Here is a 21,785-nt window from a genome sequence, read left to right on the forward strand (position 1 = left end):
TTTCTAGTGAGAGTCCCATTTTATGTGGCTTTTATAGGCACATTTTTTTCTTTCTTTCTTTTTCTTTCCTCCCCTTTATTTTTGAGCACAAATAATTATTTCCCTACCCATTTCAGAACATTTTTCCATTTTCCCCAGGCTTTTTTCTTGAACGAATCTAAATTAATTTTGAAAGACACCCATCAGTCAGATCTATTCAGATGTGTATGACCTTTTGTTTTAATATTTTCAGTGTTGTGTTTGGTCACTTGTATCCATTTATCTCTTATATATCTGTTTGTCAAACATTCATTTGAGAAACAGGAGCACTGTCCAAGGTAAGTGATATCAAAATAGCCTTTTAATGCTAAAAAACGCCAAAGCTATTGTTGAGTTTTGAAATTCAGAGCAGGAGTGGGCCAGTAAAGAATATACCCCCAACTGCTGTTTAAAAACAACAGCAGTAGAAGCAGTTAGTTATTTAGCAGTAGTAATAAAAGCCCCAGGACAACATCTTAGTTGGTTTAATCCTCATTGAAATAAGTGGGACTTACTGTAGTCACAACAAAATTGTTCTGCTAGTTTTAATAGGACTTAAGTGCAATCATCTTTAGTAGGACTGAAGTCGCAGTGTATCATTCCAGATGGGTCAAGTAGAATTCTGCAATCAAGGAAGTTGGCATAAGAATGCAAAGATCTTACCAGTAAAGTCAGAGAAGTTTGTCTGACACGACTATCTGAGATTTTGGCCATGACAATCTCTTTACACAAAGATAATACTGGTGTAAACAGCACCTCTTTGGATTATATAGCCTTCTAGTATGAAATGCTGAATGGTCTTATTAGCATTTCATTCCTAGAGATAAAATGTTATTTGACATTCTACTTCTTTTGCAATTTTTTCATATAGCACTTTTTATTCATATAAGCAATGCATTTAGCTACATTAAAATGCTAATATAGCACATAAACTGCTCTGGTACTTACCCATCATAAACAGTGAAAGAATTTTTTTTCTTAATATAAAGCATTAATCATGTCAAAATTTACCTTTTAGTCTCAAAAAGTAACTTTCTATACTCGATAATAATATTGAGAATTCTGTACCTCCCATAAAACTGGAAGAAATAAAATTTCATTTCTGATGCACAAATGTTCTCTGGTAGCTATGGCAAGATACAATTTTTAAAATTACTTTATGTTATATTATAGTGAGAACCAAGCTAAGTTAGTTTCACAGATTTCACAGCAGAGCTCAAGTCTTGACTATCTCATCCCATTGACTTCATAGGGACCTGCATTCAACTTAGCCCGGCTCCAGCCCTTTGACAAGATCTTTCATTTCAAAAATCAGTATCTATGCCAGAGATTCTTCTACATTTATTTGCACCATGCTCCATTGATCTCATTGGCCATACTCTCTGTTTTTAACTGGAACCCAAATTGTAAATAAAAACCGCGCACGGTCCCTGGGATCAAAGTGAACCGTGTTACCGTTTGTTCCATTTTAATCACAGATGAAAATTGTATACTTTTTGAATGAAGCAATTGCTTATTTTATATCACATTGCTTCACATCCACCTATTTCATATGCAAATACAGTTCAGTGCTACAGGAAAATGGAAATCTCTGCTAACCGTTGGCATTTGATAACCTGCCTCAGTATGCTTTGCTGCGTTACCATGAACAGAGTCGAGGATTTTGTCAGTTTGTTATCATGTCTAAAATGTTATCTGATAATGAGGTAAGAGTAGTGAGCCATTATACTTATTAGACATCACTGAAACCTGGCTTATACTAACCTGACCTGCAGCCTGACAAAACTCAGCTGAAATTCTTCACACCTTTCCCCACAAGCCATCTTTTCTTTTTGGCTTGGCCATGGATGAGCTGAATTACTCACAAAGCAGCTGTCATGCTAGGCGTCATGGCAGTTTATTTTGAATGATAGAACTGATAAAGTAACGAACCATGAGGAAACTCTGCAGGGTCTCAAGGGCGCTGCTGCAGCCCAGATCAGCTTGGCATGACTCACGCAATCATTTTCCGGCTTATTATTTGTAATCCATGCTGGGTTTTAGCCTACGCAGGTTGAATAGATTCATGAAACAGGAGTCATCTGAGAAGACGACCAGACCCTGATTAGTTCCATGGCCATTTGGGGATATGTGGGAGTATGAAATGCTCAGACCATCACTTCACCAAACATGTATCTAACAAAGTCTATGGCAATATGAATTGGCCAAGAGGAGGAGTATAGTTTGCTAGAGGGGTGTGTGTGTGTGTGTGTGTGTGTGTGTGTGTGTGTGTGTGTGTGGCGCGCGCGCATGTGCTCTTTAGTGTGTGGATCTCAGTGGGTTATACCCAGAAACCCTATGCATGTTCTCTCATATTCCAGGTCTACATACTGAAGAAAGCATATTCTCTCCCCCCTCCCCCCAATACAGACCTCCTTCTCTTCCCTTCCCTCATCTTCATCTTTGTTCACCTGTGTGAAAGTTAAGCAGCAAGGTTAGACCAGAAAAAAGCATGCTGGCTGCTAGAACAAGACGGATCACATCTTGCTTTCCCTTCTTGTTTAATTAAAAGAACAGACAATTTAAAAGATTAGAAAGCTGCTTCAACTATTTCTGTTAATTCTAACCCAGTAAACTGCAGAAAGGTAACAGAAACCTCAGGTATCTTTCTGAATCAACAGACATTTCATGCCATTTTTATGATGCATATTTTCTAATTATTCAGTCTGTCAAAATTCATTGAAGAATATGCTGTATTCTCCTGATTCATTCTGAGTAGCCTTTCAGGGTGGGTTGGTATGAAAACCTCCTTTGGGGAAAACCCTTCATGATTGTCTGTGTCACTGTCCCTCCCTGGCCCCCCTCTTCCTTTGCCATTTTGTGTTCTTAGATCCATTCTTCTTTAGGTAATCATAATGGCGCCTTGCCTGTGCAATGTGATGATGTCATGTTGCCACATAGCCAATCAAAACTGGGAGGTAATGAAGTTCCTAGAGAGAGGGCAATGCTTAGCCGTCTTCATTAATTTTGATGGGTTTGCTCTGAGTGAAACTTAGGTTGGATCCAGACACATCAAAGGAACGATTCAGTTAAATGCGTTGTAAACTTCATACAGGGAAATCCAGTTGTCGAAAAACGGGACTCCACAGTGCCATCTGGTGTCACGGAGTTGTAATGCATATAAAGCGCATTATCTTTACCAATGTAGTTGAGTCCTTAGTTGAATACCGCCTGTTGCCTCTAGCTTCCCAAAAGTAAGGTACCGTTGGAGCCTTGGGCAGCAGTAGAGTGGGCACTTTTCAAGTGTCATTGTATCTTTATTATTATTATTATTATTATTATTATTATTATTATTATTATTATCTGAAAGCACCCAAAACCTCAACACCTTTCAAGGTAAGCTTAGGGATTTAGAAACAAGCTAGTTTAGCAAACAGAGGCAGCACGCACACACACACACAGAGAGAGAGAGAGAGAAAGCTTCTTCAACAATGGAATTTATTCCACAATTTTATTCTTATAAGAAAGAAAAGAAAGAATTGTGGACTAGAAAAAGCCATCAAGATATCTGTATGCATTTACTTTTAAAAAGCATACTTTAAATGTTGTAAGATTAGAAAAAAGAATGTGACAGATTCCATACAATGGTGCTCTGAGATGTTCAGGTATTCCAGGACTACAAGCTCTGGGGAACTCAGTGTGGAGACAAGCGCACGCCTCCATTGTTTTCAAGAGGAAGAGCTGGACAGTTAGCAGCAGAACAAAGCTCCGTATGGGAAAATGTAAAAGCTTTATCGTGGGCAAGAAGAATTAAAATATTTTGCTGCCATTCTTTAAATAAGTGATTAAACCACAACCCTTGGGAGAAGAATTTGAGAGGATATAATGGGAGACACTGGTCAACAGGATACATTTAGTACCAAAGAGTATCGTTTTTCTGTACCCAAGTAGGAGCGTTATTTCCAAAACTTGGAAATTACAGCGTCGGTAGTGAAATCGCCTGTGGAATCCAGCAGGCACAGATGTTCAGGAAGAGTAGCAGGGAAATTTTGGCTTCTTTAATCTCATTTACAGTTGGCTGCTTCTTTTTGTGGTAACAAGGAGCAAATGCCTCTTGCTACCACAGCAAAGCCTGTGAGACGAGGAAAGAAACTGTAGGCTGTGAGCAGAACAGGTGACCCCCCCCCCCTTATGTAGGGGTTATATTCCGGCACCCCACATGCGTAAGTGAAAATCGCGTAAGTGGGGAACAACCTCTTAACATCCTTTAAACACCCTTTCTGCAGTCCAGATCAAAAATACTGTACCAAAAATATCCCCAACTGGAATTGAAGCTCTGGGGCCGGCTGGAGAATGCGCTAGAAATCTGCTGCTGCTGCAGCAGCACTAACCCCATGTGTCAGCTGTTAGGCGGGGAGGCTGAGCAGCGTAAAAATTGGCAACACACGTATACACAGTCACATGCAAGTTGATGGCTCCCACCTGGTGGAATGCTCTGTCCCAGGAGACTAGGGCCCTTCAGGATTTAACCTCCTTCCGTCAGGCCTGTAAGACAGAGCTATTCCGCCTGGCCTTTAATCTGAATTCAGCCTGATCTTTTATTTCCCTTCCCTCCCCCTCCCCTTTTATGAAGATTACCTGCTCTGAGACCCCACAGCTAATTCTCCCCTGGCCTCCTCGCTGGCCCAAGTAGGACTAATTCAGCCAGCTAGCCCTGGGGATTATCTAATACTTATTGGATGGATTTCCCCCAAATTGATTTTTGAACTCTGAATTTTATTGTTATTCATGTTTTTATATTGTATTTTATGCTGCTTCTATATTGTATTACAATCAAGTGTTTTAATTTTGTTGTTAGCCGCCCTGAGCACGGTTTTCTGAGCCGGTAAGGGTGGGGTATAAATAAAAATTTATTATTATTTAGTATTGATCGCGAGAAAGTGGAGGGATGCCTGCAAATGGGAACAAAGTTTTCCATAGTCTGTTTCCCACCCTGGCAGCCAGCTGGACTGGGCAGGAAAGCAGTGTCCTTTTCCTTGGCCATTTCCTTTGGGACAGAGAAGCATCATTGCTCTGTATGGGAGGCCAGGAAGGAATGTTTCCTGCTTGTCCCAATTGGTTATTGAGCCGGTGTGTTTCTTTCTTTCCCCTTTTCATGGGCGGGATTTGTTTGCTTTGCTTTGATTTATTCCATGTGGCTATGTCTGCTATAGGGATGCAGGTGGCGCTGTGGGTTAAACCACAGAGCCTAGGACTTGCCAATCAGAAGGTCGGCGGTTCGAATCTCCGTGACTGGATGAGCTCCCGCTGCTCGGTCACAGCGCCTGCCAACCTAGCAGTTCGAAAGCACATCAAAGTGCAAGTAGATAAATAGGTACAGCTCCGGCGGGAAGGTAAACGGCGTTTCCGTGCGCTGCTCTGGTTTGCCAGAAGCGGCTTAGTCATGCCGGCCACATGACCTGGAAGCTGTACGCCGGCTCCCTCGGCCACTAAAGCGAGATGAGCGCCGCAACCCCAGAGTCGGCCACAACTGGACCTAACGGTCAGGGGTCCCTTTACCTTTACCTACCTTGGAGTCTACCTGAAGCATTTGGTTTTAGAACAGTGACCCAACCGAGGGAAATTCCCCTGACAGCACCGGAAGAAGTGCTCCTGGCAGGAAGGAGAAAGCCTCTCTCCCGTACAGGTCACACACTCCTGCCACGAAAGGCTTGGATAGTGCATTAGCTTTTTACACATCCATAGAGAAGGAGGCACTTGGAAACTAAGAAGGAAACAGGGAAAGCTCTCAGGGCATCATGGACTCTAAGTCTAAATAATGAAATAAGTAAAACCAAAATGGAAGCACTAAAACTGTGGAGAAATGTGTTGTAATCATTGTGAGGAAAACATTAAGACCAGAAAGGCTGCTTATTGTATCTCTGGCAGCGGCAGAGGGAGTTCTCTGCTGCGCGACCCCTGACAGTATCTTCAGCTGGTTGCAGAGATTTCAGGGACTTCCCACCCAAATTTTGAATTGAAAGGGGCCAGTCAGGGCCGATCTAGGAGGCACTGATTTGCAGACGGACCTGGAGGAGCCTGTCTCCACGCAGATCCGCCTCCAGGTCATATATTACAGCTACGCTGCAAGTGGGCAGCGCAGTCGGCAACAGTTGTCCCACCTGCCCACCCTGTATGTCTTTGCATTCTCCAAAGTTATGTTGACACTGCTTGCGCGACCTTGCTGTAGAATTATTTGGTCACCGTATTCAGGGCCAGGGAGAAAAATTAAGCCTGTATGGGGCTTTTGCCTACCTCATAGCAATTGACACAACCTTTGGCAGAAAAGACATTGGGTTGGATCTTTAGTCAGAATTGAAACAAAGGTTCAGGGTATCCCAGTAAAAGGATCCAGGTGGAAAGTTTTGTCCAAAGGCCCAGATGGGGGCTAACGGACCACAAAACTCCAACTTTTATGGTGGGATCGCCCCCATTTGAACTGCATCAGCAGGGAATACAGTGGTACCTCTGGATACGAACGGGATCCGTTCCAGAGCCCCGTTTGCATCCAGAAGCAAACGTAACTAGCGACGGCATGCCTGTGCACGCATGCGTCACTTTTTGCCGCTTTTGCGCATGCGCATGACGTCATTTTGAGCGTCTGCGCATGCACAAGCGGCGAAACCTGGAAGTAACGCACTCCATTACTTGCCGCAGAGCACGCTCAACCTGAAGCGGATTCAACCTGAGGTATGACTGTACCTTTAAACCAGGATCAATGCTAATGGAGCAATCAGCCAGCAACCAAGCTAGGCCAATTTAGGATACATGCCTGATGCCTATGCCAAAGCCTACTTGCATCTGAAATCAATAAAAGTTGTGGCCATTTCAATCCCAGATTGTTGTCCTGTCATTTTTGCTACCTTCACGCCCCTGAAATCTGAGCTCACGGTGCCTGGGCCCAGCCCATAGTGCAACAGGGAACTTTGGTTCAATACACGTCAATGGGGAAATAAAACATGTCCTTTGTGTGCATTTTCAAAATAGCCCGAAATGAAGGACAGGCTCCATTATGTGCTTAAAACAAACAAACCAAGAATTAGAAAGGTCTTGTACATAATGCTTCTGGTTGTTCTGAAACTGCATTCCAATGTAATCATTGGGGTGATCATACATAATGCATTCTCCATCAGATTTTTGTTTGTCTTAATCAAGAAACATTAATACCTTTCTGCATATTCTCAGAATTCCTTCTTGCTTTTAAAAGATGTTTTCAACAGGGTTCCTGATTGTGAGGATTTTAAGCATGTACAGGCAAACACCCTTCTGCCTTTCACACTAAAAATAGCTTAGGCTTCGTGGAGAATCTACCACTAGTACCTGGCATTGTCCCTTGCCCAGCACCAAAAGCATCAAAGGTGATCAGGTCTACCTGGGAGAGAGATGTTACAATTTCTTCTTTCTAACATGTTTTGCAACAGATTATCACTGTGCCACAAAAAAATGTCACAGATTATGGGCTATTATACCAGGTTATCTATGACTTAGGGGTCAGCCATACTTTTGCCCCATGCTTTCTAGACACAGGTCCACACTTTAAAGCGCAGTTCTGATTTCCCATGGGTTAGAATTTGCTCCAATTCAGTGGTAAAGAGCAGGTTTTTGTGGGGAAACTCCAGGCCCCCTCCCCCCCCCAAAAAAAAAGCACTCGGACACAGTGCTTTAAAGCGCAGGCCTGTGCTTATAAATGTGGTACGAAAGGAAGTCCGGAGGAGCCCTTAACTATGGGCCAGCTAGAGCATTTATTATATGAAGTGGCGTGCATTACTTTCCATTGTGCTAGGACTCAATTATTTTAAGCTACTTTCTTTCAGACAAACCATACATGTTGGCTGCTCCTCATCAAGCTCACTATCGCTTTCATCATTTTGCCATGTTCAGTTTTTTTCTTCTCTTTTCCATAAAATTGCTTTGGAGAGAAAATGAGCAGCTCTCTAAAGAAAACCAACACAAAATAACACCATCCCCTATGATAGTGCTCGCTGTAGATCACTGTTGTCAAAGAAACTGTCTTTCAAGTTAAATCAACACTTCCTACAGCTGAGTTCAGCAGTTGTGCATTCTTGCAGGCTTCTTATACAATCTTTCCTCAGCGGGAAAATATATATTGGCTTGGCACTGAGATCTCCATTTGCCTTACTAAGAACTCTTTAGAATACATATATATATATATTTTGGCGTGCTCTGGTCCATGGGGTCATGAAGAGTCGGACACGACTAAACAAAACTAATATATAGAGTCGTGGCAGAAGAGTGCTTTTGCACTCCTCCATCCTTTTAAAAATGTTTCATTTTTCCATTTCCCCCCGCCTCCAGGGCTAGTATAGTGTTATTCCCTGGCTTGAGGGCATGTTGGGTGACTGGAAAGGCTATGGGTCATGTTCATGGCTCTGCTCAGGTCAGATCTCTGATGGTTGTAGGGCCAGGACTGCAGAGGTTGCCACAGCAATGGGGAGGGAGAATCTGGCCCTGGGTCTCCCTCTTTGCTCTCCCAAAGGGAGAGCCAGTGTTTACTTTGGCTCCCAGGATACCCTCCAAGGGGCCATAGGACTGCAGGGTTAGTCACTTGGTTCACAACAGCACAATGTGGCAATACCTTCTCTGCCATAATTTGAAAGATGGTGAGCACGAGACCTTCACCTCCTTGTCATTTTGTCTCCATTTCATTCAAGCCACATAATGCCAAAGCACCATGCAATGGGGTCCTTAACTCTTCGGATTGTGTTTGCTGCATTTTCATACTTCAGTTACCGTATTTTTCGCTCTATAAGATGCACCAGACCACAAGACGCACCTAGTTTTTAGAGGAGGAAAACAAGAAAAAAATATTCTGAATCTCAGAAGCCAGAACAGCAAGAGGGATCGCTGCGCAGCGAAAGCAATGATCCCTCTTGCTGTTCTGGCTTCTGGGATAGCTGCGCAGCCTGCATTCGCTCCATAAGACGCACACACATTTCCCCTTACTTTTTAGGAGGGAAAAGTTGAGTCTAATAGAGCAAAAAATACGGAATATACTTATGTGTACAGTTTGTGTTGTAATGTGGTTCAATGACAAACACATAATGCACACATTATGCATATGACTTTGGTACACTTGATATTTGAAGAACTGAGCCGTCAAACATATAGATATTTGAAATTCAGTATAGCTGGTATTTAACATATGTTCCATTAAATGTGGCCTTCAAAAATATGATGTGATTGAAGCTTTCAACTAGCTTCTATTCCCATTACCTGCCTCTGATGAAGTGATATTTGTGACTGAACAAGCGGCTGAGAGTCTTCACCCCGACAGCATGAGCAGTTGTCTTATGTTTCTGGCAGAGATGTTCTTTTGAGAGTTGTCTCCATGGGTACGTCTTATAACAATCACCGCTAAAGAGGTGCACAAATTCAGTACTTGCCAGTGTCTTTAGTTGTTTTGGCAACCCTATCCTGTCAGATAAAAGCAGCTGCCCTGGGAACTTGTTTGAAAAAGCAAGGTAAATATGTCTGCAAAAATAAATAACTTACTGGTGATTCTTCCCGTTACTTGCAAGTTCCAGCACTCTGGGCATTTAAACATTTGTAGAGATCAGTTTCATCCCCTCCATCTTCATTGCACTGCAAAAATTCTACTCCTTTTGCCTCAGGCAATCCTCTTATATCTTTTTTTTTTTTTTTTGATACCTGAAATATATTAAAAAGTGACATGATTCTGTATGTGTGTGTGTGTCCATTATGTTTTCTACATGTGAGAACTAGACTTAAAAACTAAGATACAAGGATTTGAGGCTATATTAATGGCTTGTATCCTAATGAGCAGAAGTGAATTCATGCAGGGGAAGTTTTCCATTCATTATGATACCTGGTTATGATACCCCCACCCCTGCTTTATTAAAAAAAAGAGCCTCCCTGGAGGGTTGGGAGATGGGGAGGAGGAGGAGCTGGAGTAAGAGGAGATTGTCCAAATCAGGCAGGAGTACATCCTCAAGAAGCAGCTGGTGGGGGGACGCAGGAGGTTGAAGGTCTCCTTGCACAAGTCTCCTACACCTTCGCTACTTAGGATCTGAGCCAAGAGGTACATTGGAAACACATGTCACTAGTGATGCTAAGTGGCCAGAAATCCAGACTTGTCTTCCTAAGGTTTTTCACACCAACTACATCCACCTGAAGGACTCTGCAGATGGACATAGAAGTGTTTACAAGATGGCACCCAGCTGCTATACTACATGCAGTACAGAGATCTTATTTTCTGGGGCAGTTTAACATATATCAGTAATAAGTAACTTCATTCATACCTTTCCCAAGCAGGAGGAGGGCAGGTACTCCTTTTCTGGAACAATAGAAAGCCTCATGGTGGAGCAGGCCCTCTCTCTCAGTTGTCCTTTTCACTTGCGTCAGGACTGCTATTTGAAAATAAAACCCTGCAGATGCTATTCCACATGGGAAACCGTTTTGGAATAATCCAGCCATGTCGTATAGCTAGAATTGTTGAATTCTCAATCCCATCAGCCCCAACCATCATGACAAATGTTCAAGGATGATGGGAGTTTTCCGATTGTGCTCTCTGGCATATGTATTTAGGGATCAAGGCAGTACCAGAAGTGGACATTGCTGTGCACCTGCCAAAGCTGGGGGTCCACTGTCCACCCTTAGTGCCTCCAGGGCCAGGTGATTTCTCTCCTTCTTGGGATGTATGCCCCATCTAAGTGTGAGGCACAGAGTGTGGAGACAGAGCAGCATTCTCACCGCATCCTGCACTGCACTTCACAGCAGTTGTAGAGATTGGACCCAGAATGGGCAGAAGGGATGTGGGTGAGCATAGGTGCCGGTTCCCCGGATGCCCGAGCCCCCACAAAATTCCCCATCCAGGGGCCAGGCATCCACCAATTTTGGCGGCAGGGCCAGGCATGCTGCATGGCATTCATGGCCCCGGGCACCCACAATCGCGGGGCCAAGATGGCCCTCCTGTTGGTGCGGAGGAGATAGGCTTACTCGCAGGGCACGCCATCTTACCCTAGGGCCTTCCCAGACCTGGAACCTGCACTGACAGATGCAAACGCAATTAAACTTGGACCTAAATTTCAACCTCCCTGCTCCATCAAAGCTAGTAAAGCTCCCTAATATGTTGGCCTTCCACATACATGAAGATGTTAACATGGTGAGTCCCTATGGGCTTTTTTATCTGTCCCGCTTAGTGGTTCTCTAAGCAGCTGCGCTGATTTCAACCACACCAGCATAATAATCAGGAGCGGACTGTTTCTGGCACAAATGAGAAGCAGCAGCTTTGCACAAGGAAATTCCCATGTGGATTTGGTACCGCTCAGTTCGCTTCCAGGCAAGTACTGCCTTGCAAGTTGAACTTGTGGAATGGGCCTTAGAAGTTGCTGTTCTGGAAGGAAGGGCATTTCCTATCTGAATTAAGCAGCTGAAGGTAGAATCATACTTTAGCCTCACCCTTGTTCCCTTAGAAGTGCAGCCTTCAGAAAGCCATGGGACTCTCAATGGTTCTAGGCTGGGCTGAAGCAAAGCCTGACTCACTCTGGACTGAATATGGATAAGGGTAAGTAGAGCAGAGGTCTAAGAGTGCGGAGTACCCCCAGGAAAAACGTTGGCGATGAAATTATCTTGAAGCTTGAACGTTTCTGAAGGGTCCATTTTGTATTCATCAAAAATATTCATATTCACATACTAACTGTAGTTTTCAGAGAAAATTCCCCACCAGCTCAAGGAGTGTTCTGGTTGCAGTGGGGTCTGTACTGGGGCCTAGAAAATCTTGAGAGCTCTTTTGAAATGTTCATTCTAAGAGTACTTTGAATGCTGTGAATGAAAAGAAAAAGTTTACAAGAGTAATGCAGTGCTCACTTAGACAAGTAGGCAAGCATTTTAGCATGCAAGCAAGCCATAGGTGCCATAATTGACAGTAAGTAAAAGTGCTTGTTTGAAAACTCAGGAAATAGCCTTGGATATTTACTGGCATAACTAGTGCATGGTGATTTTCAGATTTGATTTTGCTTTTGAAATTTTGAGGACGGGGTTTATAAAACCAAAACATCTATCACTGTAAATAAAACATGTTGTGACTAATACGTCAAGCAGGTATATCTAATCCATGCAATGTAACGTCATTTGCTTCAAAAGTTGAAATGCTTTCTGTTAACACTTTTCCTGCATATCATCAATTTGCTTTTGAACCATATTCCTCCTATTGTCGCTGTAAGCTTACTTGTTGTTTTTTCTTTCCTTTTCTTCATGCTGTCGTTTAGAGCCCTACAGAGAGACAAGTATGGGAGTAAAGCTAAACATTGCATATCAAATGTAATTTTTTTTAGTTCACTTTTTAATGCATCATATATCAATGATGTAGATATTTAAAACAGTTCATCTCTCACAATGCAGAAATCAAGAATAATAAGCCATATTCTATAAATATTGATAGAAATTAGATGCTTCTCTTGTGTCTATTTTTTCATTTTGTCTTTCATCCAGTGTGTTTAAGTTTTGTGTAACTGTGTGTGAGAATGAAATTTCTTTTATGTTAAAAACACTTTTTGTCTGCAAAGTCATACTGTTTACTCATGTTGCTATGGCATCTTTAATGAGAGCTGAACATTTTCAATGCAAAGCAATTGAAAATTGATTTATTTTCCTTTAAAAAGCAATATTGCAGCTAATAATTCTTTCTTCTTAGCAGAAGAAAGAAGGAACAATGTCTTAATGCAGAGCTGTGACCACTCTCGAGATTTTGCAACCACCTCTTGTTTTGCCCCTCAAATACTGTCGGTGATGGATAGAGATTTATACTGTGAAAATAAATGGCTCCATTCTTCATCTGTGATGGTTGTTCTATTTTTACCCATGAGTTGTTCTTTTCTCACTGTCTGAAACACAGATTTGATGTACATCTGGTAAATACCTAAGTATCAAAATAAAAATGACCTTTTGGAGAAATTTCAATTCAGAGAAATGCCAAACTGCAATCCTAATCACACATCCTGGCAGTTCTGCCTCACAGATGCAGACTGAATTCAGTATTTTCAGAAGGTACACTAACAGTGTATAAAAAGGTTTTTCTTGCTGATATGAATGGCCAGTAAATTGTCAACAAATTGCTTTTCTAATCCGGCAATGTTGGTTCAGCCTTGTCTGCTGTCTCTGGCAGAAGCAGCTGAAATAACAGGAAGAGCAATGTGGAAGCATTAATCCTGTCTCATGTTTTGTGTGTGTCAAAAGGATTACAATATTAATTAAGGAAGCCCAGGTGGATCGCCAGCGTCTGATGTCTGACTTATTGTCTCCCCTAGAGCCTCTCCCCCATATGGCTCCAGTGCAATTGCTCTTTCGACACTTCCGACCCGACTGTCTCTTAAGTTGTGCAGGCTGCCTCAGTCTAGTGCCCTGAACAGGACCAATGGAAGTTTACAAAGCAGTGGGCTAGGGTTTTTTTAGCTTCAAATAACTCTTCCTCATGCTTAATGTACACAGAGGAAAAGAAAGGAGGGAGGATCTTGCATGCGCACAGCTGTAGGGTGTGGTGTAAGGCCTGATTGCAGGATGTTACATCCTTAAGGAGGAAGCTTTTGTAGGCTATTTACCGTATTTTCCGCTCTATAAGACGCACCAGACCACAAGACGCACCTAGTTTTTGGAGGAGGAAAACAAGAAAAAAAAATATTCTGAATCTCAGATGCCAGAACAACAAGAGGGATCGCTGCGCAGCGAAAGCAGCGATCCCTCTTGCTGTTCTGGCTTCTGGTATAGCTGGGCAGCCTGCATTCGCTCCATAAGACGCACACACATTTTCCCTTACTTTTTAGGAGGTAAAAAGTGAGTCTTATAGAGCAAAAAATACGGTAGCTTACTTTGTGCTCAGTTGAAAAGTCCCAGGTTGCAGCAGAACATGCTGGAGCAACGAAACAACAGCCCATCTCCCTTTGAAAAAATATGAACTATACCCATCTCTCCCAAGCACTAATTGGAACTCATAGGTAAGACAAAAGAGAAGGGGGAATGGTAGCCTTTATATTGCGCCAAAGTTGGGTGGAAGAGATTCCTTCTTTCCCCGGGGGCCTCTGGCCACATCGACAGCCATGTGCTGCAGCATGAAATTGTAAGCAGAAAGCTGCCATTGGCATGTGCCTTCAGAGCATTTTCCGCACATGAGGCTTAAAGCAGTTATTGCAACCCAGTCCGGTTTGTAAAACACTTTGAAGGCTCATTCGCACTGCTCTCCCCCCGTTGTTCTTTCGCCTTAACGCCCACCTGAAGAGCAAAACTTAAAGTCAGATTGACAAAGGAAAATGCTCAGATTCCCTGAGCTCCTACAACTTCGCACCAAGAGGACAGTTTAAGATTTGGATTCCCCCCCCCCTTAGAATTAGCTCCCTGAGTTGCCTGTAGAAGAACATCCCTCAAACTATTTCGGTACTCGGGGGAAATCAGGCCCAGTTTTCATTACAGTCCTTAATAAAAGTATGAAAAATGTATAATTGTACCAATACATGATTTGTATTAGAAATTTGTACAACTAACCTTACCAACAAAGGTTTCTTATTCCTCGGCAGTGGGTATGTCTAAGTTATTGCATGTAGATTCTGATGAAGCCTGGGAATATCTTTATTATACAGACCTGCCAGTAGTGAAACAAGCACCAAAAAGAATACATTAAATGCAAAACCCAGCAGAAGTCAGCGTTAAATCTTCCAAAATAAGATATTAAACCATCACAGTTTTATTGTGTTGCTTCAAGAAGTTGCAGCAAAAATAAAATGAGACATTCACAAATGCAGCTATTAAACACAATTCTATACATAGCAGTCGCAACCAGTCTAAAGTGACTAACAGGATTGATCCTGTCCATGTTTATTACGACGTAAGACTTGCTGAATCCATGGGACTTTATCTCAGGTAAGTAATTATAGGATTGTAGCCTTAATATGTATGCATAGGAAGTCTTTTAGGGTCAGACCCTTTCAAGGCAGCTTTCAGTATATCATTCACAATTGATTATGAAGTTTGGTTATGCAAGCTCATTAATTCCAGGCCATTTTAAGAATTAATATTATAAAGTGCATGCTGAATCTTTAAAAAAAAAAAACCAGTACCTTGCATAACAAATGTTCAGTTTCTTTCAATTTATTTATATGCCACTTTTCCATGGTGGATTAAGCCCAGAGCAGAGCAGCTTATAATAAACGTAAAAATGCAGCACCACAAAACTGAAAAAGAATCCATTACAAAATATATCAAATTCAACAAGCTGTTTTCAGTATTACAATGAAATGATAGTTGCAGTTAATATCTATCGAACAGAAACATCAAGATTAGAATTAACAGGGAGTGGAATAGCAAGGTCTTGTTGCATTACAAGAGGCCGCAAGAGTCCCGTTTTTACAATCTTGAGATGTCAGGGACTTGTTCATTTGCATGCAGCATAATCCCAGGCATGGTTATTTAAAAAGAAAAATAAAGAAATCTCACTGAGTTCGATGGGACCTGCTTTCTTCTAACTGCACTAAGGATGGCAACCACACAGCTCCATCCTGGGCCTGTTTACAGTGGTGCCCCGCAAGACAAATGCCTCGCAAGACGAAAAACTCGCTAGACGAAAGGGTTTTGCGGTTTTTGAGCTGCTTCGCAAGACGAATTTCCCTATGGGCTTGCTTCGCAAAACGAGAAACGAAAACGTCTTGCAAGTTTGTTTCCTTTTTCTTAACACCGTTAATACAGTTGCGACTTGACTTCGAGGAGCAACTCATAGAACGCGGTGTGGTAGCCTTTTGTGAGGTTTTTGGTGATTTTTGAAGCTTTTCCAAAACTTTTCCGACACCATGCTTCGCAAGACGAAAAATTCGCTAGACGAAAAAACTCGCGGAACGAATTAATTTCATCTTGCGAGGCACCACTGTACTTGGAAGTAGCTCCCACTTTCTAACTGGCTACAGACTTGCAAAAATGACTCATTGAAAACAGTGAGGCTTACTTCTGAATAAACAGGGAACTGTGTGACACATCATCATTATTTTTTTGGACTAGTTACGATTGCTATGTATCTGATTTGTGGCATTAGTTGCTGCTGGGAAGGATTTTAAAAAATAATAATAGCAATACTACTTTTTAGGGCCAAAGTAGCTGAAACGCCAAGAGATTCATGACCAGATCTCTCACAGGTATTGTATTTTAAGCCATGGGAACAAGCTTCTTTAAACCTTACTCTGGGCTGTGTTCTCAAATTCATTCCCCTCCCCTTGATTTATTACCCTCCAGGGAAAACTACCGTATTTTTTGCTCTATAAGACTCACTTTTTCCCTCCTAAAAAGTAAGGGGAAATGTGTGTGCATCTTATGGAGCGAATGCAGGCTGTGCAGCTATCCCAGAAGCCAGAACAGCAAGAGGGATCACTGCTTTCACTACTCAGCGATCCCTCTTGCTGTTCTGGCTTCTGAAATTCGGGGGGGGGGGAATTATTGTTTTCCTCCTCCAAAAACTAGGTGCGGCTTGTGGTCTGGTGCGTCTTACAGAGCGAAAAATACGGTATATAGGTCAACGAGCAGCTCTGTGAGTGGTTTAACACAAGATATGTGTGGAAGAAATGATTTAAAATCACTCCCCAAGACTGATCCTCCCATCTGCATGTGGCTGCTTTGGGGAGAAAGGGTTGGGTATAATTTCAGGAAATAAATTAAAAGCAGTAAGAGATCTTATCAGGTTCCTTGGTGCCTTGTCAACCTTCACTCTTAAAGCAATACAATAAACCTGTGATGCAATTGTATATCTTAAATCTTTTATTTAACTCAAACAGCGATAACAAGCAATTAGATAGCAGTCATCTTGCAACACATTAGTTCTGCCACAGCTTGCAGATATTTTTCAGGGGAATAAAAGTTCCCATTCAAAATAATTTATTATATGCAGAAACAAGGAAACTAGAGACAAAGTTAAATTGGTAATTGATAGAAACCTAGGAAGCTGGAATACCAAGTCATGTCATTGGCCTGTCTGCAATACTATCTACACTGACAGCAGCTCTGCAGAATTTCAGACTGGGCTATGTCCCAGCTGTATCTGGAGGGGGGGCTGAGAGCTTCACCAGGAAAGCGGATGCTCCAGCACTGAGCAGCGACCATTCCCCACCTGGGCAACTCAGTTCACCCCAGTAGGGTTGCTGAGCATGAGAAACTGAATTTTATCCTGGTGATTTGTATTTTGTTTACACCCTCCCTCCAAAAAGCACTTTCTCAGGCTCTACATTTCCGTACTAAATCAGTAATTTTCTCAAAAGTAGTTTTGCGTCAAGCAAGGCGATGCCACACCTGACTTGATCCAAACTGTTTTCCTGGTCCCCAAACCCAACAATTTATGTATTCCTTTTTCCTTTCCTTTTCCTCTTTCTTTCTTTCCCTCCCTCTCTCTCCTTTTTGCACGGTTATTGTATGATATAGCGAAATAGTATAGCATTGCTCCTTAGGTGGCTAGGCATTTAGAGCAAGACCCCCATGCATATATACCTTTTGGTACAAGTCAACCTTTCTTGTGTGATATTTTTCAGAGGGGCTTCTGAACAATGCCAGGGATACAAGTGTCATGGATACTCTACCACTGAATGGTAACCACGGCAATAGCTACAGCATTGCCAGCAGCGAGTACCTGAGCAACTGTGTGCAAATAATTGACCGTAGCTATAACCACAGTGAGACTGCCTTAGAGAAGAAGATCCTGAAAGAACTCACGTCCAATTATATACCTTCCTACCTGAACAACCATGAGTGCTCTAACGAACAGAACAGGAATCTGGTGAACAAATTCGTCAACAACCTAGGCAGCGGGAGTGAGGACGATGCCATCGTCCTCGACGACGCCACCTCCTTCAACCAAGAAGAGGCCCTGGGCTTGGAACTCATCCACGAGGAATCCGACGTGCCATTGTTACCGCCGAGGGTTTACTCTGCAGAGAACCACCAGCCTCACCATTACAGCCGGCGACGGATTCCGCAAGACAACAGCGAGAGCTTTTTCCCTTTGCTAACCAATGAGCACACAGAAGATCTCCAGTCCCCCAAAAGGGACTCTCTTTATACTAGTATGCCTGCTCTGGCCGGTGTGCCCGCCGCGGAAAGCGTCACCACCAGCACTCAGACCGACCCCCCGCCAGCCAAAAGTGGTGATGCTGACGATGTGTACTACAAGAGCATGCCAAACCTGGGCTCCAGAAACCATGTCCAGCAGCTACACACTTATTACCAGTTGGGGCGAGGCAGCAGTGATGGATTTATAGTCCCACCAAACAAGGATGGGACCCCGTCAGAAGAAACCTCCAAAGGACCGGCTCACTTGGTCACTAGTCTATAGAACATTAAGCAAACATTTTAACAAAACAAATGCCCCCCCCTCCTGCTCCCGTCCCACACCTGGGTTACTGTTTGGAGTTAAATCAAAGCGGTGGTAATATTGTGTGTCCTCCTACTTCATGCTGTTCTAAAGAACAAACAGTTCTCATACCTTTTTAATGGAATTTGTAGGCCCACCCAGGAAGAATGCTAACTGCTGTGATTCTCTCACCCCCAGCCCCCCACCCCGGCCCCTGTTGCCCCACCCAAGAAAGACTTCGGTATGCTAATTAAAGGGATGCACCAGGAAATGGTCCACTGTGTGGCCTTCTCAAATTATACTGTGTTTGTTTAAGCATCTTTGGGTGCTCTCTTTATCACCAAGGACCTGATTTGCAAAAGGCCATTTGAAACAATTCGCAACGATGCATCTAGATTGGAGTGCTGCACAAAACAGAAGCAAAAATAGCAAAACTGTTCATTCTGAATCTGTATCACATAATAGTTTTTTGGTCTCTCACCACTTGATTTCACCGCAGCTCACTTAGCTGTGGAGCAAACAAAACCTAATGAAATAGAAAGGGAGTCTGTAATTGTATGCTACCCGGCATATTTTTATGTTTTGCTGTATTAACTGATGATAATTCTAATGGCAGAGAAAAAAATGGAACAATTCCTATGTAATGTACAGATACTAGCATTGCACATATAGTCTGCTTTTTGTTCCGCCAGAACTTGCGTCCCTGTTAATGTAGTGGAAAAAACAAAACAAAACTTTTTTCTGTTGTGCTGGTCTTGCAAGTTTGTCTACCAGTAGGAGCAAGATTTTTCATATATCCTTTTTTGGCCATTTTTCCATTAAAAAGAATTCACTGGGTAAAATAAAGTAATTCACTTTCTAAAGATCTTTTTATCTCTCAGTTCAGTCACACCCACACTTCAGTAGTCTGAGATATATGAATATATATATAAATATTATATATATTTTCCGACACACTTTATTTCATTATTCAGTCTATAAATTTGCCAACAAGACCTTTTTCAAATTGGAAAACTGGACGAACCTTTATGTTTACAGTGCACAATCGATTGAGATGCTGCATTTGTGGCAACAGACCTTCAGAGGGTATCTTACTAGGAGTCTGGATATTATTAGAGAAATAAGGGGGCTTCTGCATGCGACCGCAATGCCTCTGCAGGAGTCAAAGTCTAGTCCCCAAACTAGGAACTTGTACTGCAGTGGTGAAAAGCAAAAAAAAAGACTGATTCATAGCAAATATTTAAAAAAGAACATATAAAACCCTATTTTTAAGTGGTTTTAAATAAAAAACCCTTCCTAACAGGAAATGTATTTATTTGACAAGATTTAAAGTAATGTAGGCCTTCCCAGGGGGTAAATTAGCAGCACAGATTCTACTTTTTTTTATTTATGATGCATTTTGTATGGTCGCCAAGTTGAATGACCTCATTACTAATATTTGTTGTAATAGTGAAATTTGTTTGCCAACCAATAAACAACTGATTACGATTTAGAAGGCACTGTATATATGTCCTGTACAATCAGTCTCTCCTAATTTATCTCCCTCTTTCCATCCTCAGCAAAAGGAGTTCGGAGCTGAAGGTAGCTATGCAAATAAAAGGATTATTCAGCACAGAATTATGCAGAGAGGATCTGGGGGGAAATTAAGCCAAAATCCTAGAACGATGAGGCAGGCATGGGAAGTATCTTGTGTTATACTGGAGGCTTCTGTTGTTGTTTGCTTTTGCAGTAGCATTTCAAATTAGGAGGACTTCAGACTCTATTTTTCACCATACGTTTTTATACATGGTCCGTCCTGTATGTAGCTTTTGATGATCTCCATAACGATGTGGGCCAAACTAGACGTGGCATTAATTTCATAAATGCAATTAACGTGCATTTAATTGCCTATATGTATGTAAACAGCATCCAAGGGCGATTCCAAGCAACCTCAGGAGTGTGTATTGTGGGAGAAATTAACTGAGTGGGTTCACATTACCTTGAAGTTATTTTCCCACAGCTTTTTCTTTCTTTCTTAGCTGTTCACATGAGCCTGGCTTTATTTTGTTTCTGTTGGTGTTCACACCAGGGAATGTGGACTGAGTGGGGATGTCTTTATCCTGGGCAAAAGTGTTGGCACCTTGGCTAGAGACGACTCGGGGTGAAGCTGGTTTGAGAAACAGCACATCAAACAGTAGTAGCTCGTAACAAAGAACAGGACACACATGCATAACAGTCCTGTGAACATGGGATAAAAGCCCAGCAACGGAAACTCAGTGAGTTTACAGTGCTCAAGGGGAGAGTGGGAGCTCAGCCTCCCTGTTTATGCCAGGAGCCCAAGACAAAATTCTCCTCTCTGAAACAGCTGTTTGCCTTTCCAGGGGAGCTCCCAGTGGCTTCTGTTAAAATGCAGGCAGACAGACACATCAGAGAGGAAATTTCTGTCAGGATAGTGAGACAGGAAAAAGAGAGTTAAACTCCCCATTCCCCACCCATGGTTGCTGAGGCTCCCCCTTGGCTGTTCTATGTACAGCAAAAAGTGCACACTGATTGCATTCGTGACACTTCTAGCTTGATCCTGTATTGTGTCCAAGAGAAAAGGAAAGCCCTGCGAAGCCTCTCCAAGACCCTTTGTGTTTTTATGTTTTAGTGCTTGGCATTTGTTAATTGTGTTATCTGGAAAGGAGGCATTAGTCTCAATTGCTTGAGCGCTGGAAAAAGGCCCTCTACATTTCAGGAGGAGATGGAATAGCAGTGCTGAGTTGTATCCTCTGGAGAGATGTTGACAGAACCCCTCTGTCATTCCACGCCCCAACCTAAGTGCTCTTTTGTTGATACTTGCTTGCAGGATTTTGCAAAATAAATAAAAAAAATCCACCCAGTTGTACTTGAAGTTTATTTATTGAGAGAGAGGGATTAAATCGCTGTTCCAGTGGGTTAAGTAGGAAAACGTTTAGAATAAACCAACAAACTGAAACAAGACTGAGTGGTTTAGGAGATGATTTCTGGTTAATATAAAAGGCCACCTTTTGTGACAACAGTGCGTGCAAATGCTTCTAGGAGCGTCTCAGAATTCAGTGAACAATTAAGTGAACTCTCGTGAGAACAGAAAAGACGCTCATGGTTTTCCATATCCGTTTCTTTAGCCCTGGGCAGATGGCCATTGTGGCATGAAGAGAAGTGGGGCTGCACGTGTGGGTCCCATCTCCCAACCTTGCCTGGTGCAAAGAAACCCACCAGAACCTGGAGAGTTGGGGAGCATAGCCACCTGCACCTCCTGCTCTCTAGCCCCTGCCTCCTTGGCTGTCATTTGCACAGGGCTGTTCTTTGACTGCTGTTTTATTATCTCAGTGTGTCCATAGAGGAGGGACCCAAACTACAGGGAGATGTCCCTGCATGTTGCCTCGCTGGGTGTCCAAGA

At 42.5% G+C, this 21,785-nt stretch overlaps 1 protein-coding gene and 1 long non-coding RNA gene across 21 annotated transcripts in view; one reads left to right on the forward strand and one right to left on the reverse strand.

Moving 5' to 3' along the window:
• ADGRL3 (adhesion G protein-coupled receptor L3) overlaps positions 1-21,785 on the forward strand; it is a 548,667-nt gene that overhangs the window by 500,233 nt on the left and 26,649 nt on the right. For 7 of the 20 annotated variants that reach the window (XM_081176098.1, XM_081176087.1, XM_081176106.1 and 4 more), the window contains 2 exons: positions 12,285-12,302; positions 17,568-21,241. The exons of 3 other annotated variants lie outside the window; for them this stretch is intronic. In XM_081176098.1, the coding sequence (XP_081032224.1) occupies positions 12,285-12,302; positions 17,568-18,367 (818 nt within the window). In that variant the 3' untranslated portion in view covers positions 18,368-21,241. Of the gene's footprint in view, positions 1-12,284; positions 12,337-12,712; positions 12,919-17,567; positions 21,242-21,785 lie in introns of those variants that run through there. 10 more of the 20 variants (XM_081176103.1, XM_081176107.1, XM_081176105.1 and 7 more) reach the window with 3 other exon arrangements.
• On the reverse strand, positions 2-16,204 carry LOC308577055. The gene is made up of 5 exons (XR_014003394.1): positions 15,921-16,204; positions 14,556-15,566; positions 12,245-12,288; positions 9,550-10,424; positions 2-640 (listed from the first exon to the last, which is right to left on the reverse strand). It is a non-coding gene; the product is annotated as an uncharacterized lncRNA (long non-coding RNA).

This window comes from Podarcis bocagei, assembly GCF_964188305.1.
Source record: "Podarcis bocagei genome assembly, chromosome: 17".
In the NCBI taxonomy this organism is placed as follows: Eukaryota; Metazoa; Chordata; class Lepidosauria; order Squamata; family Lacertidae; genus Podarcis; species Podarcis bocagei.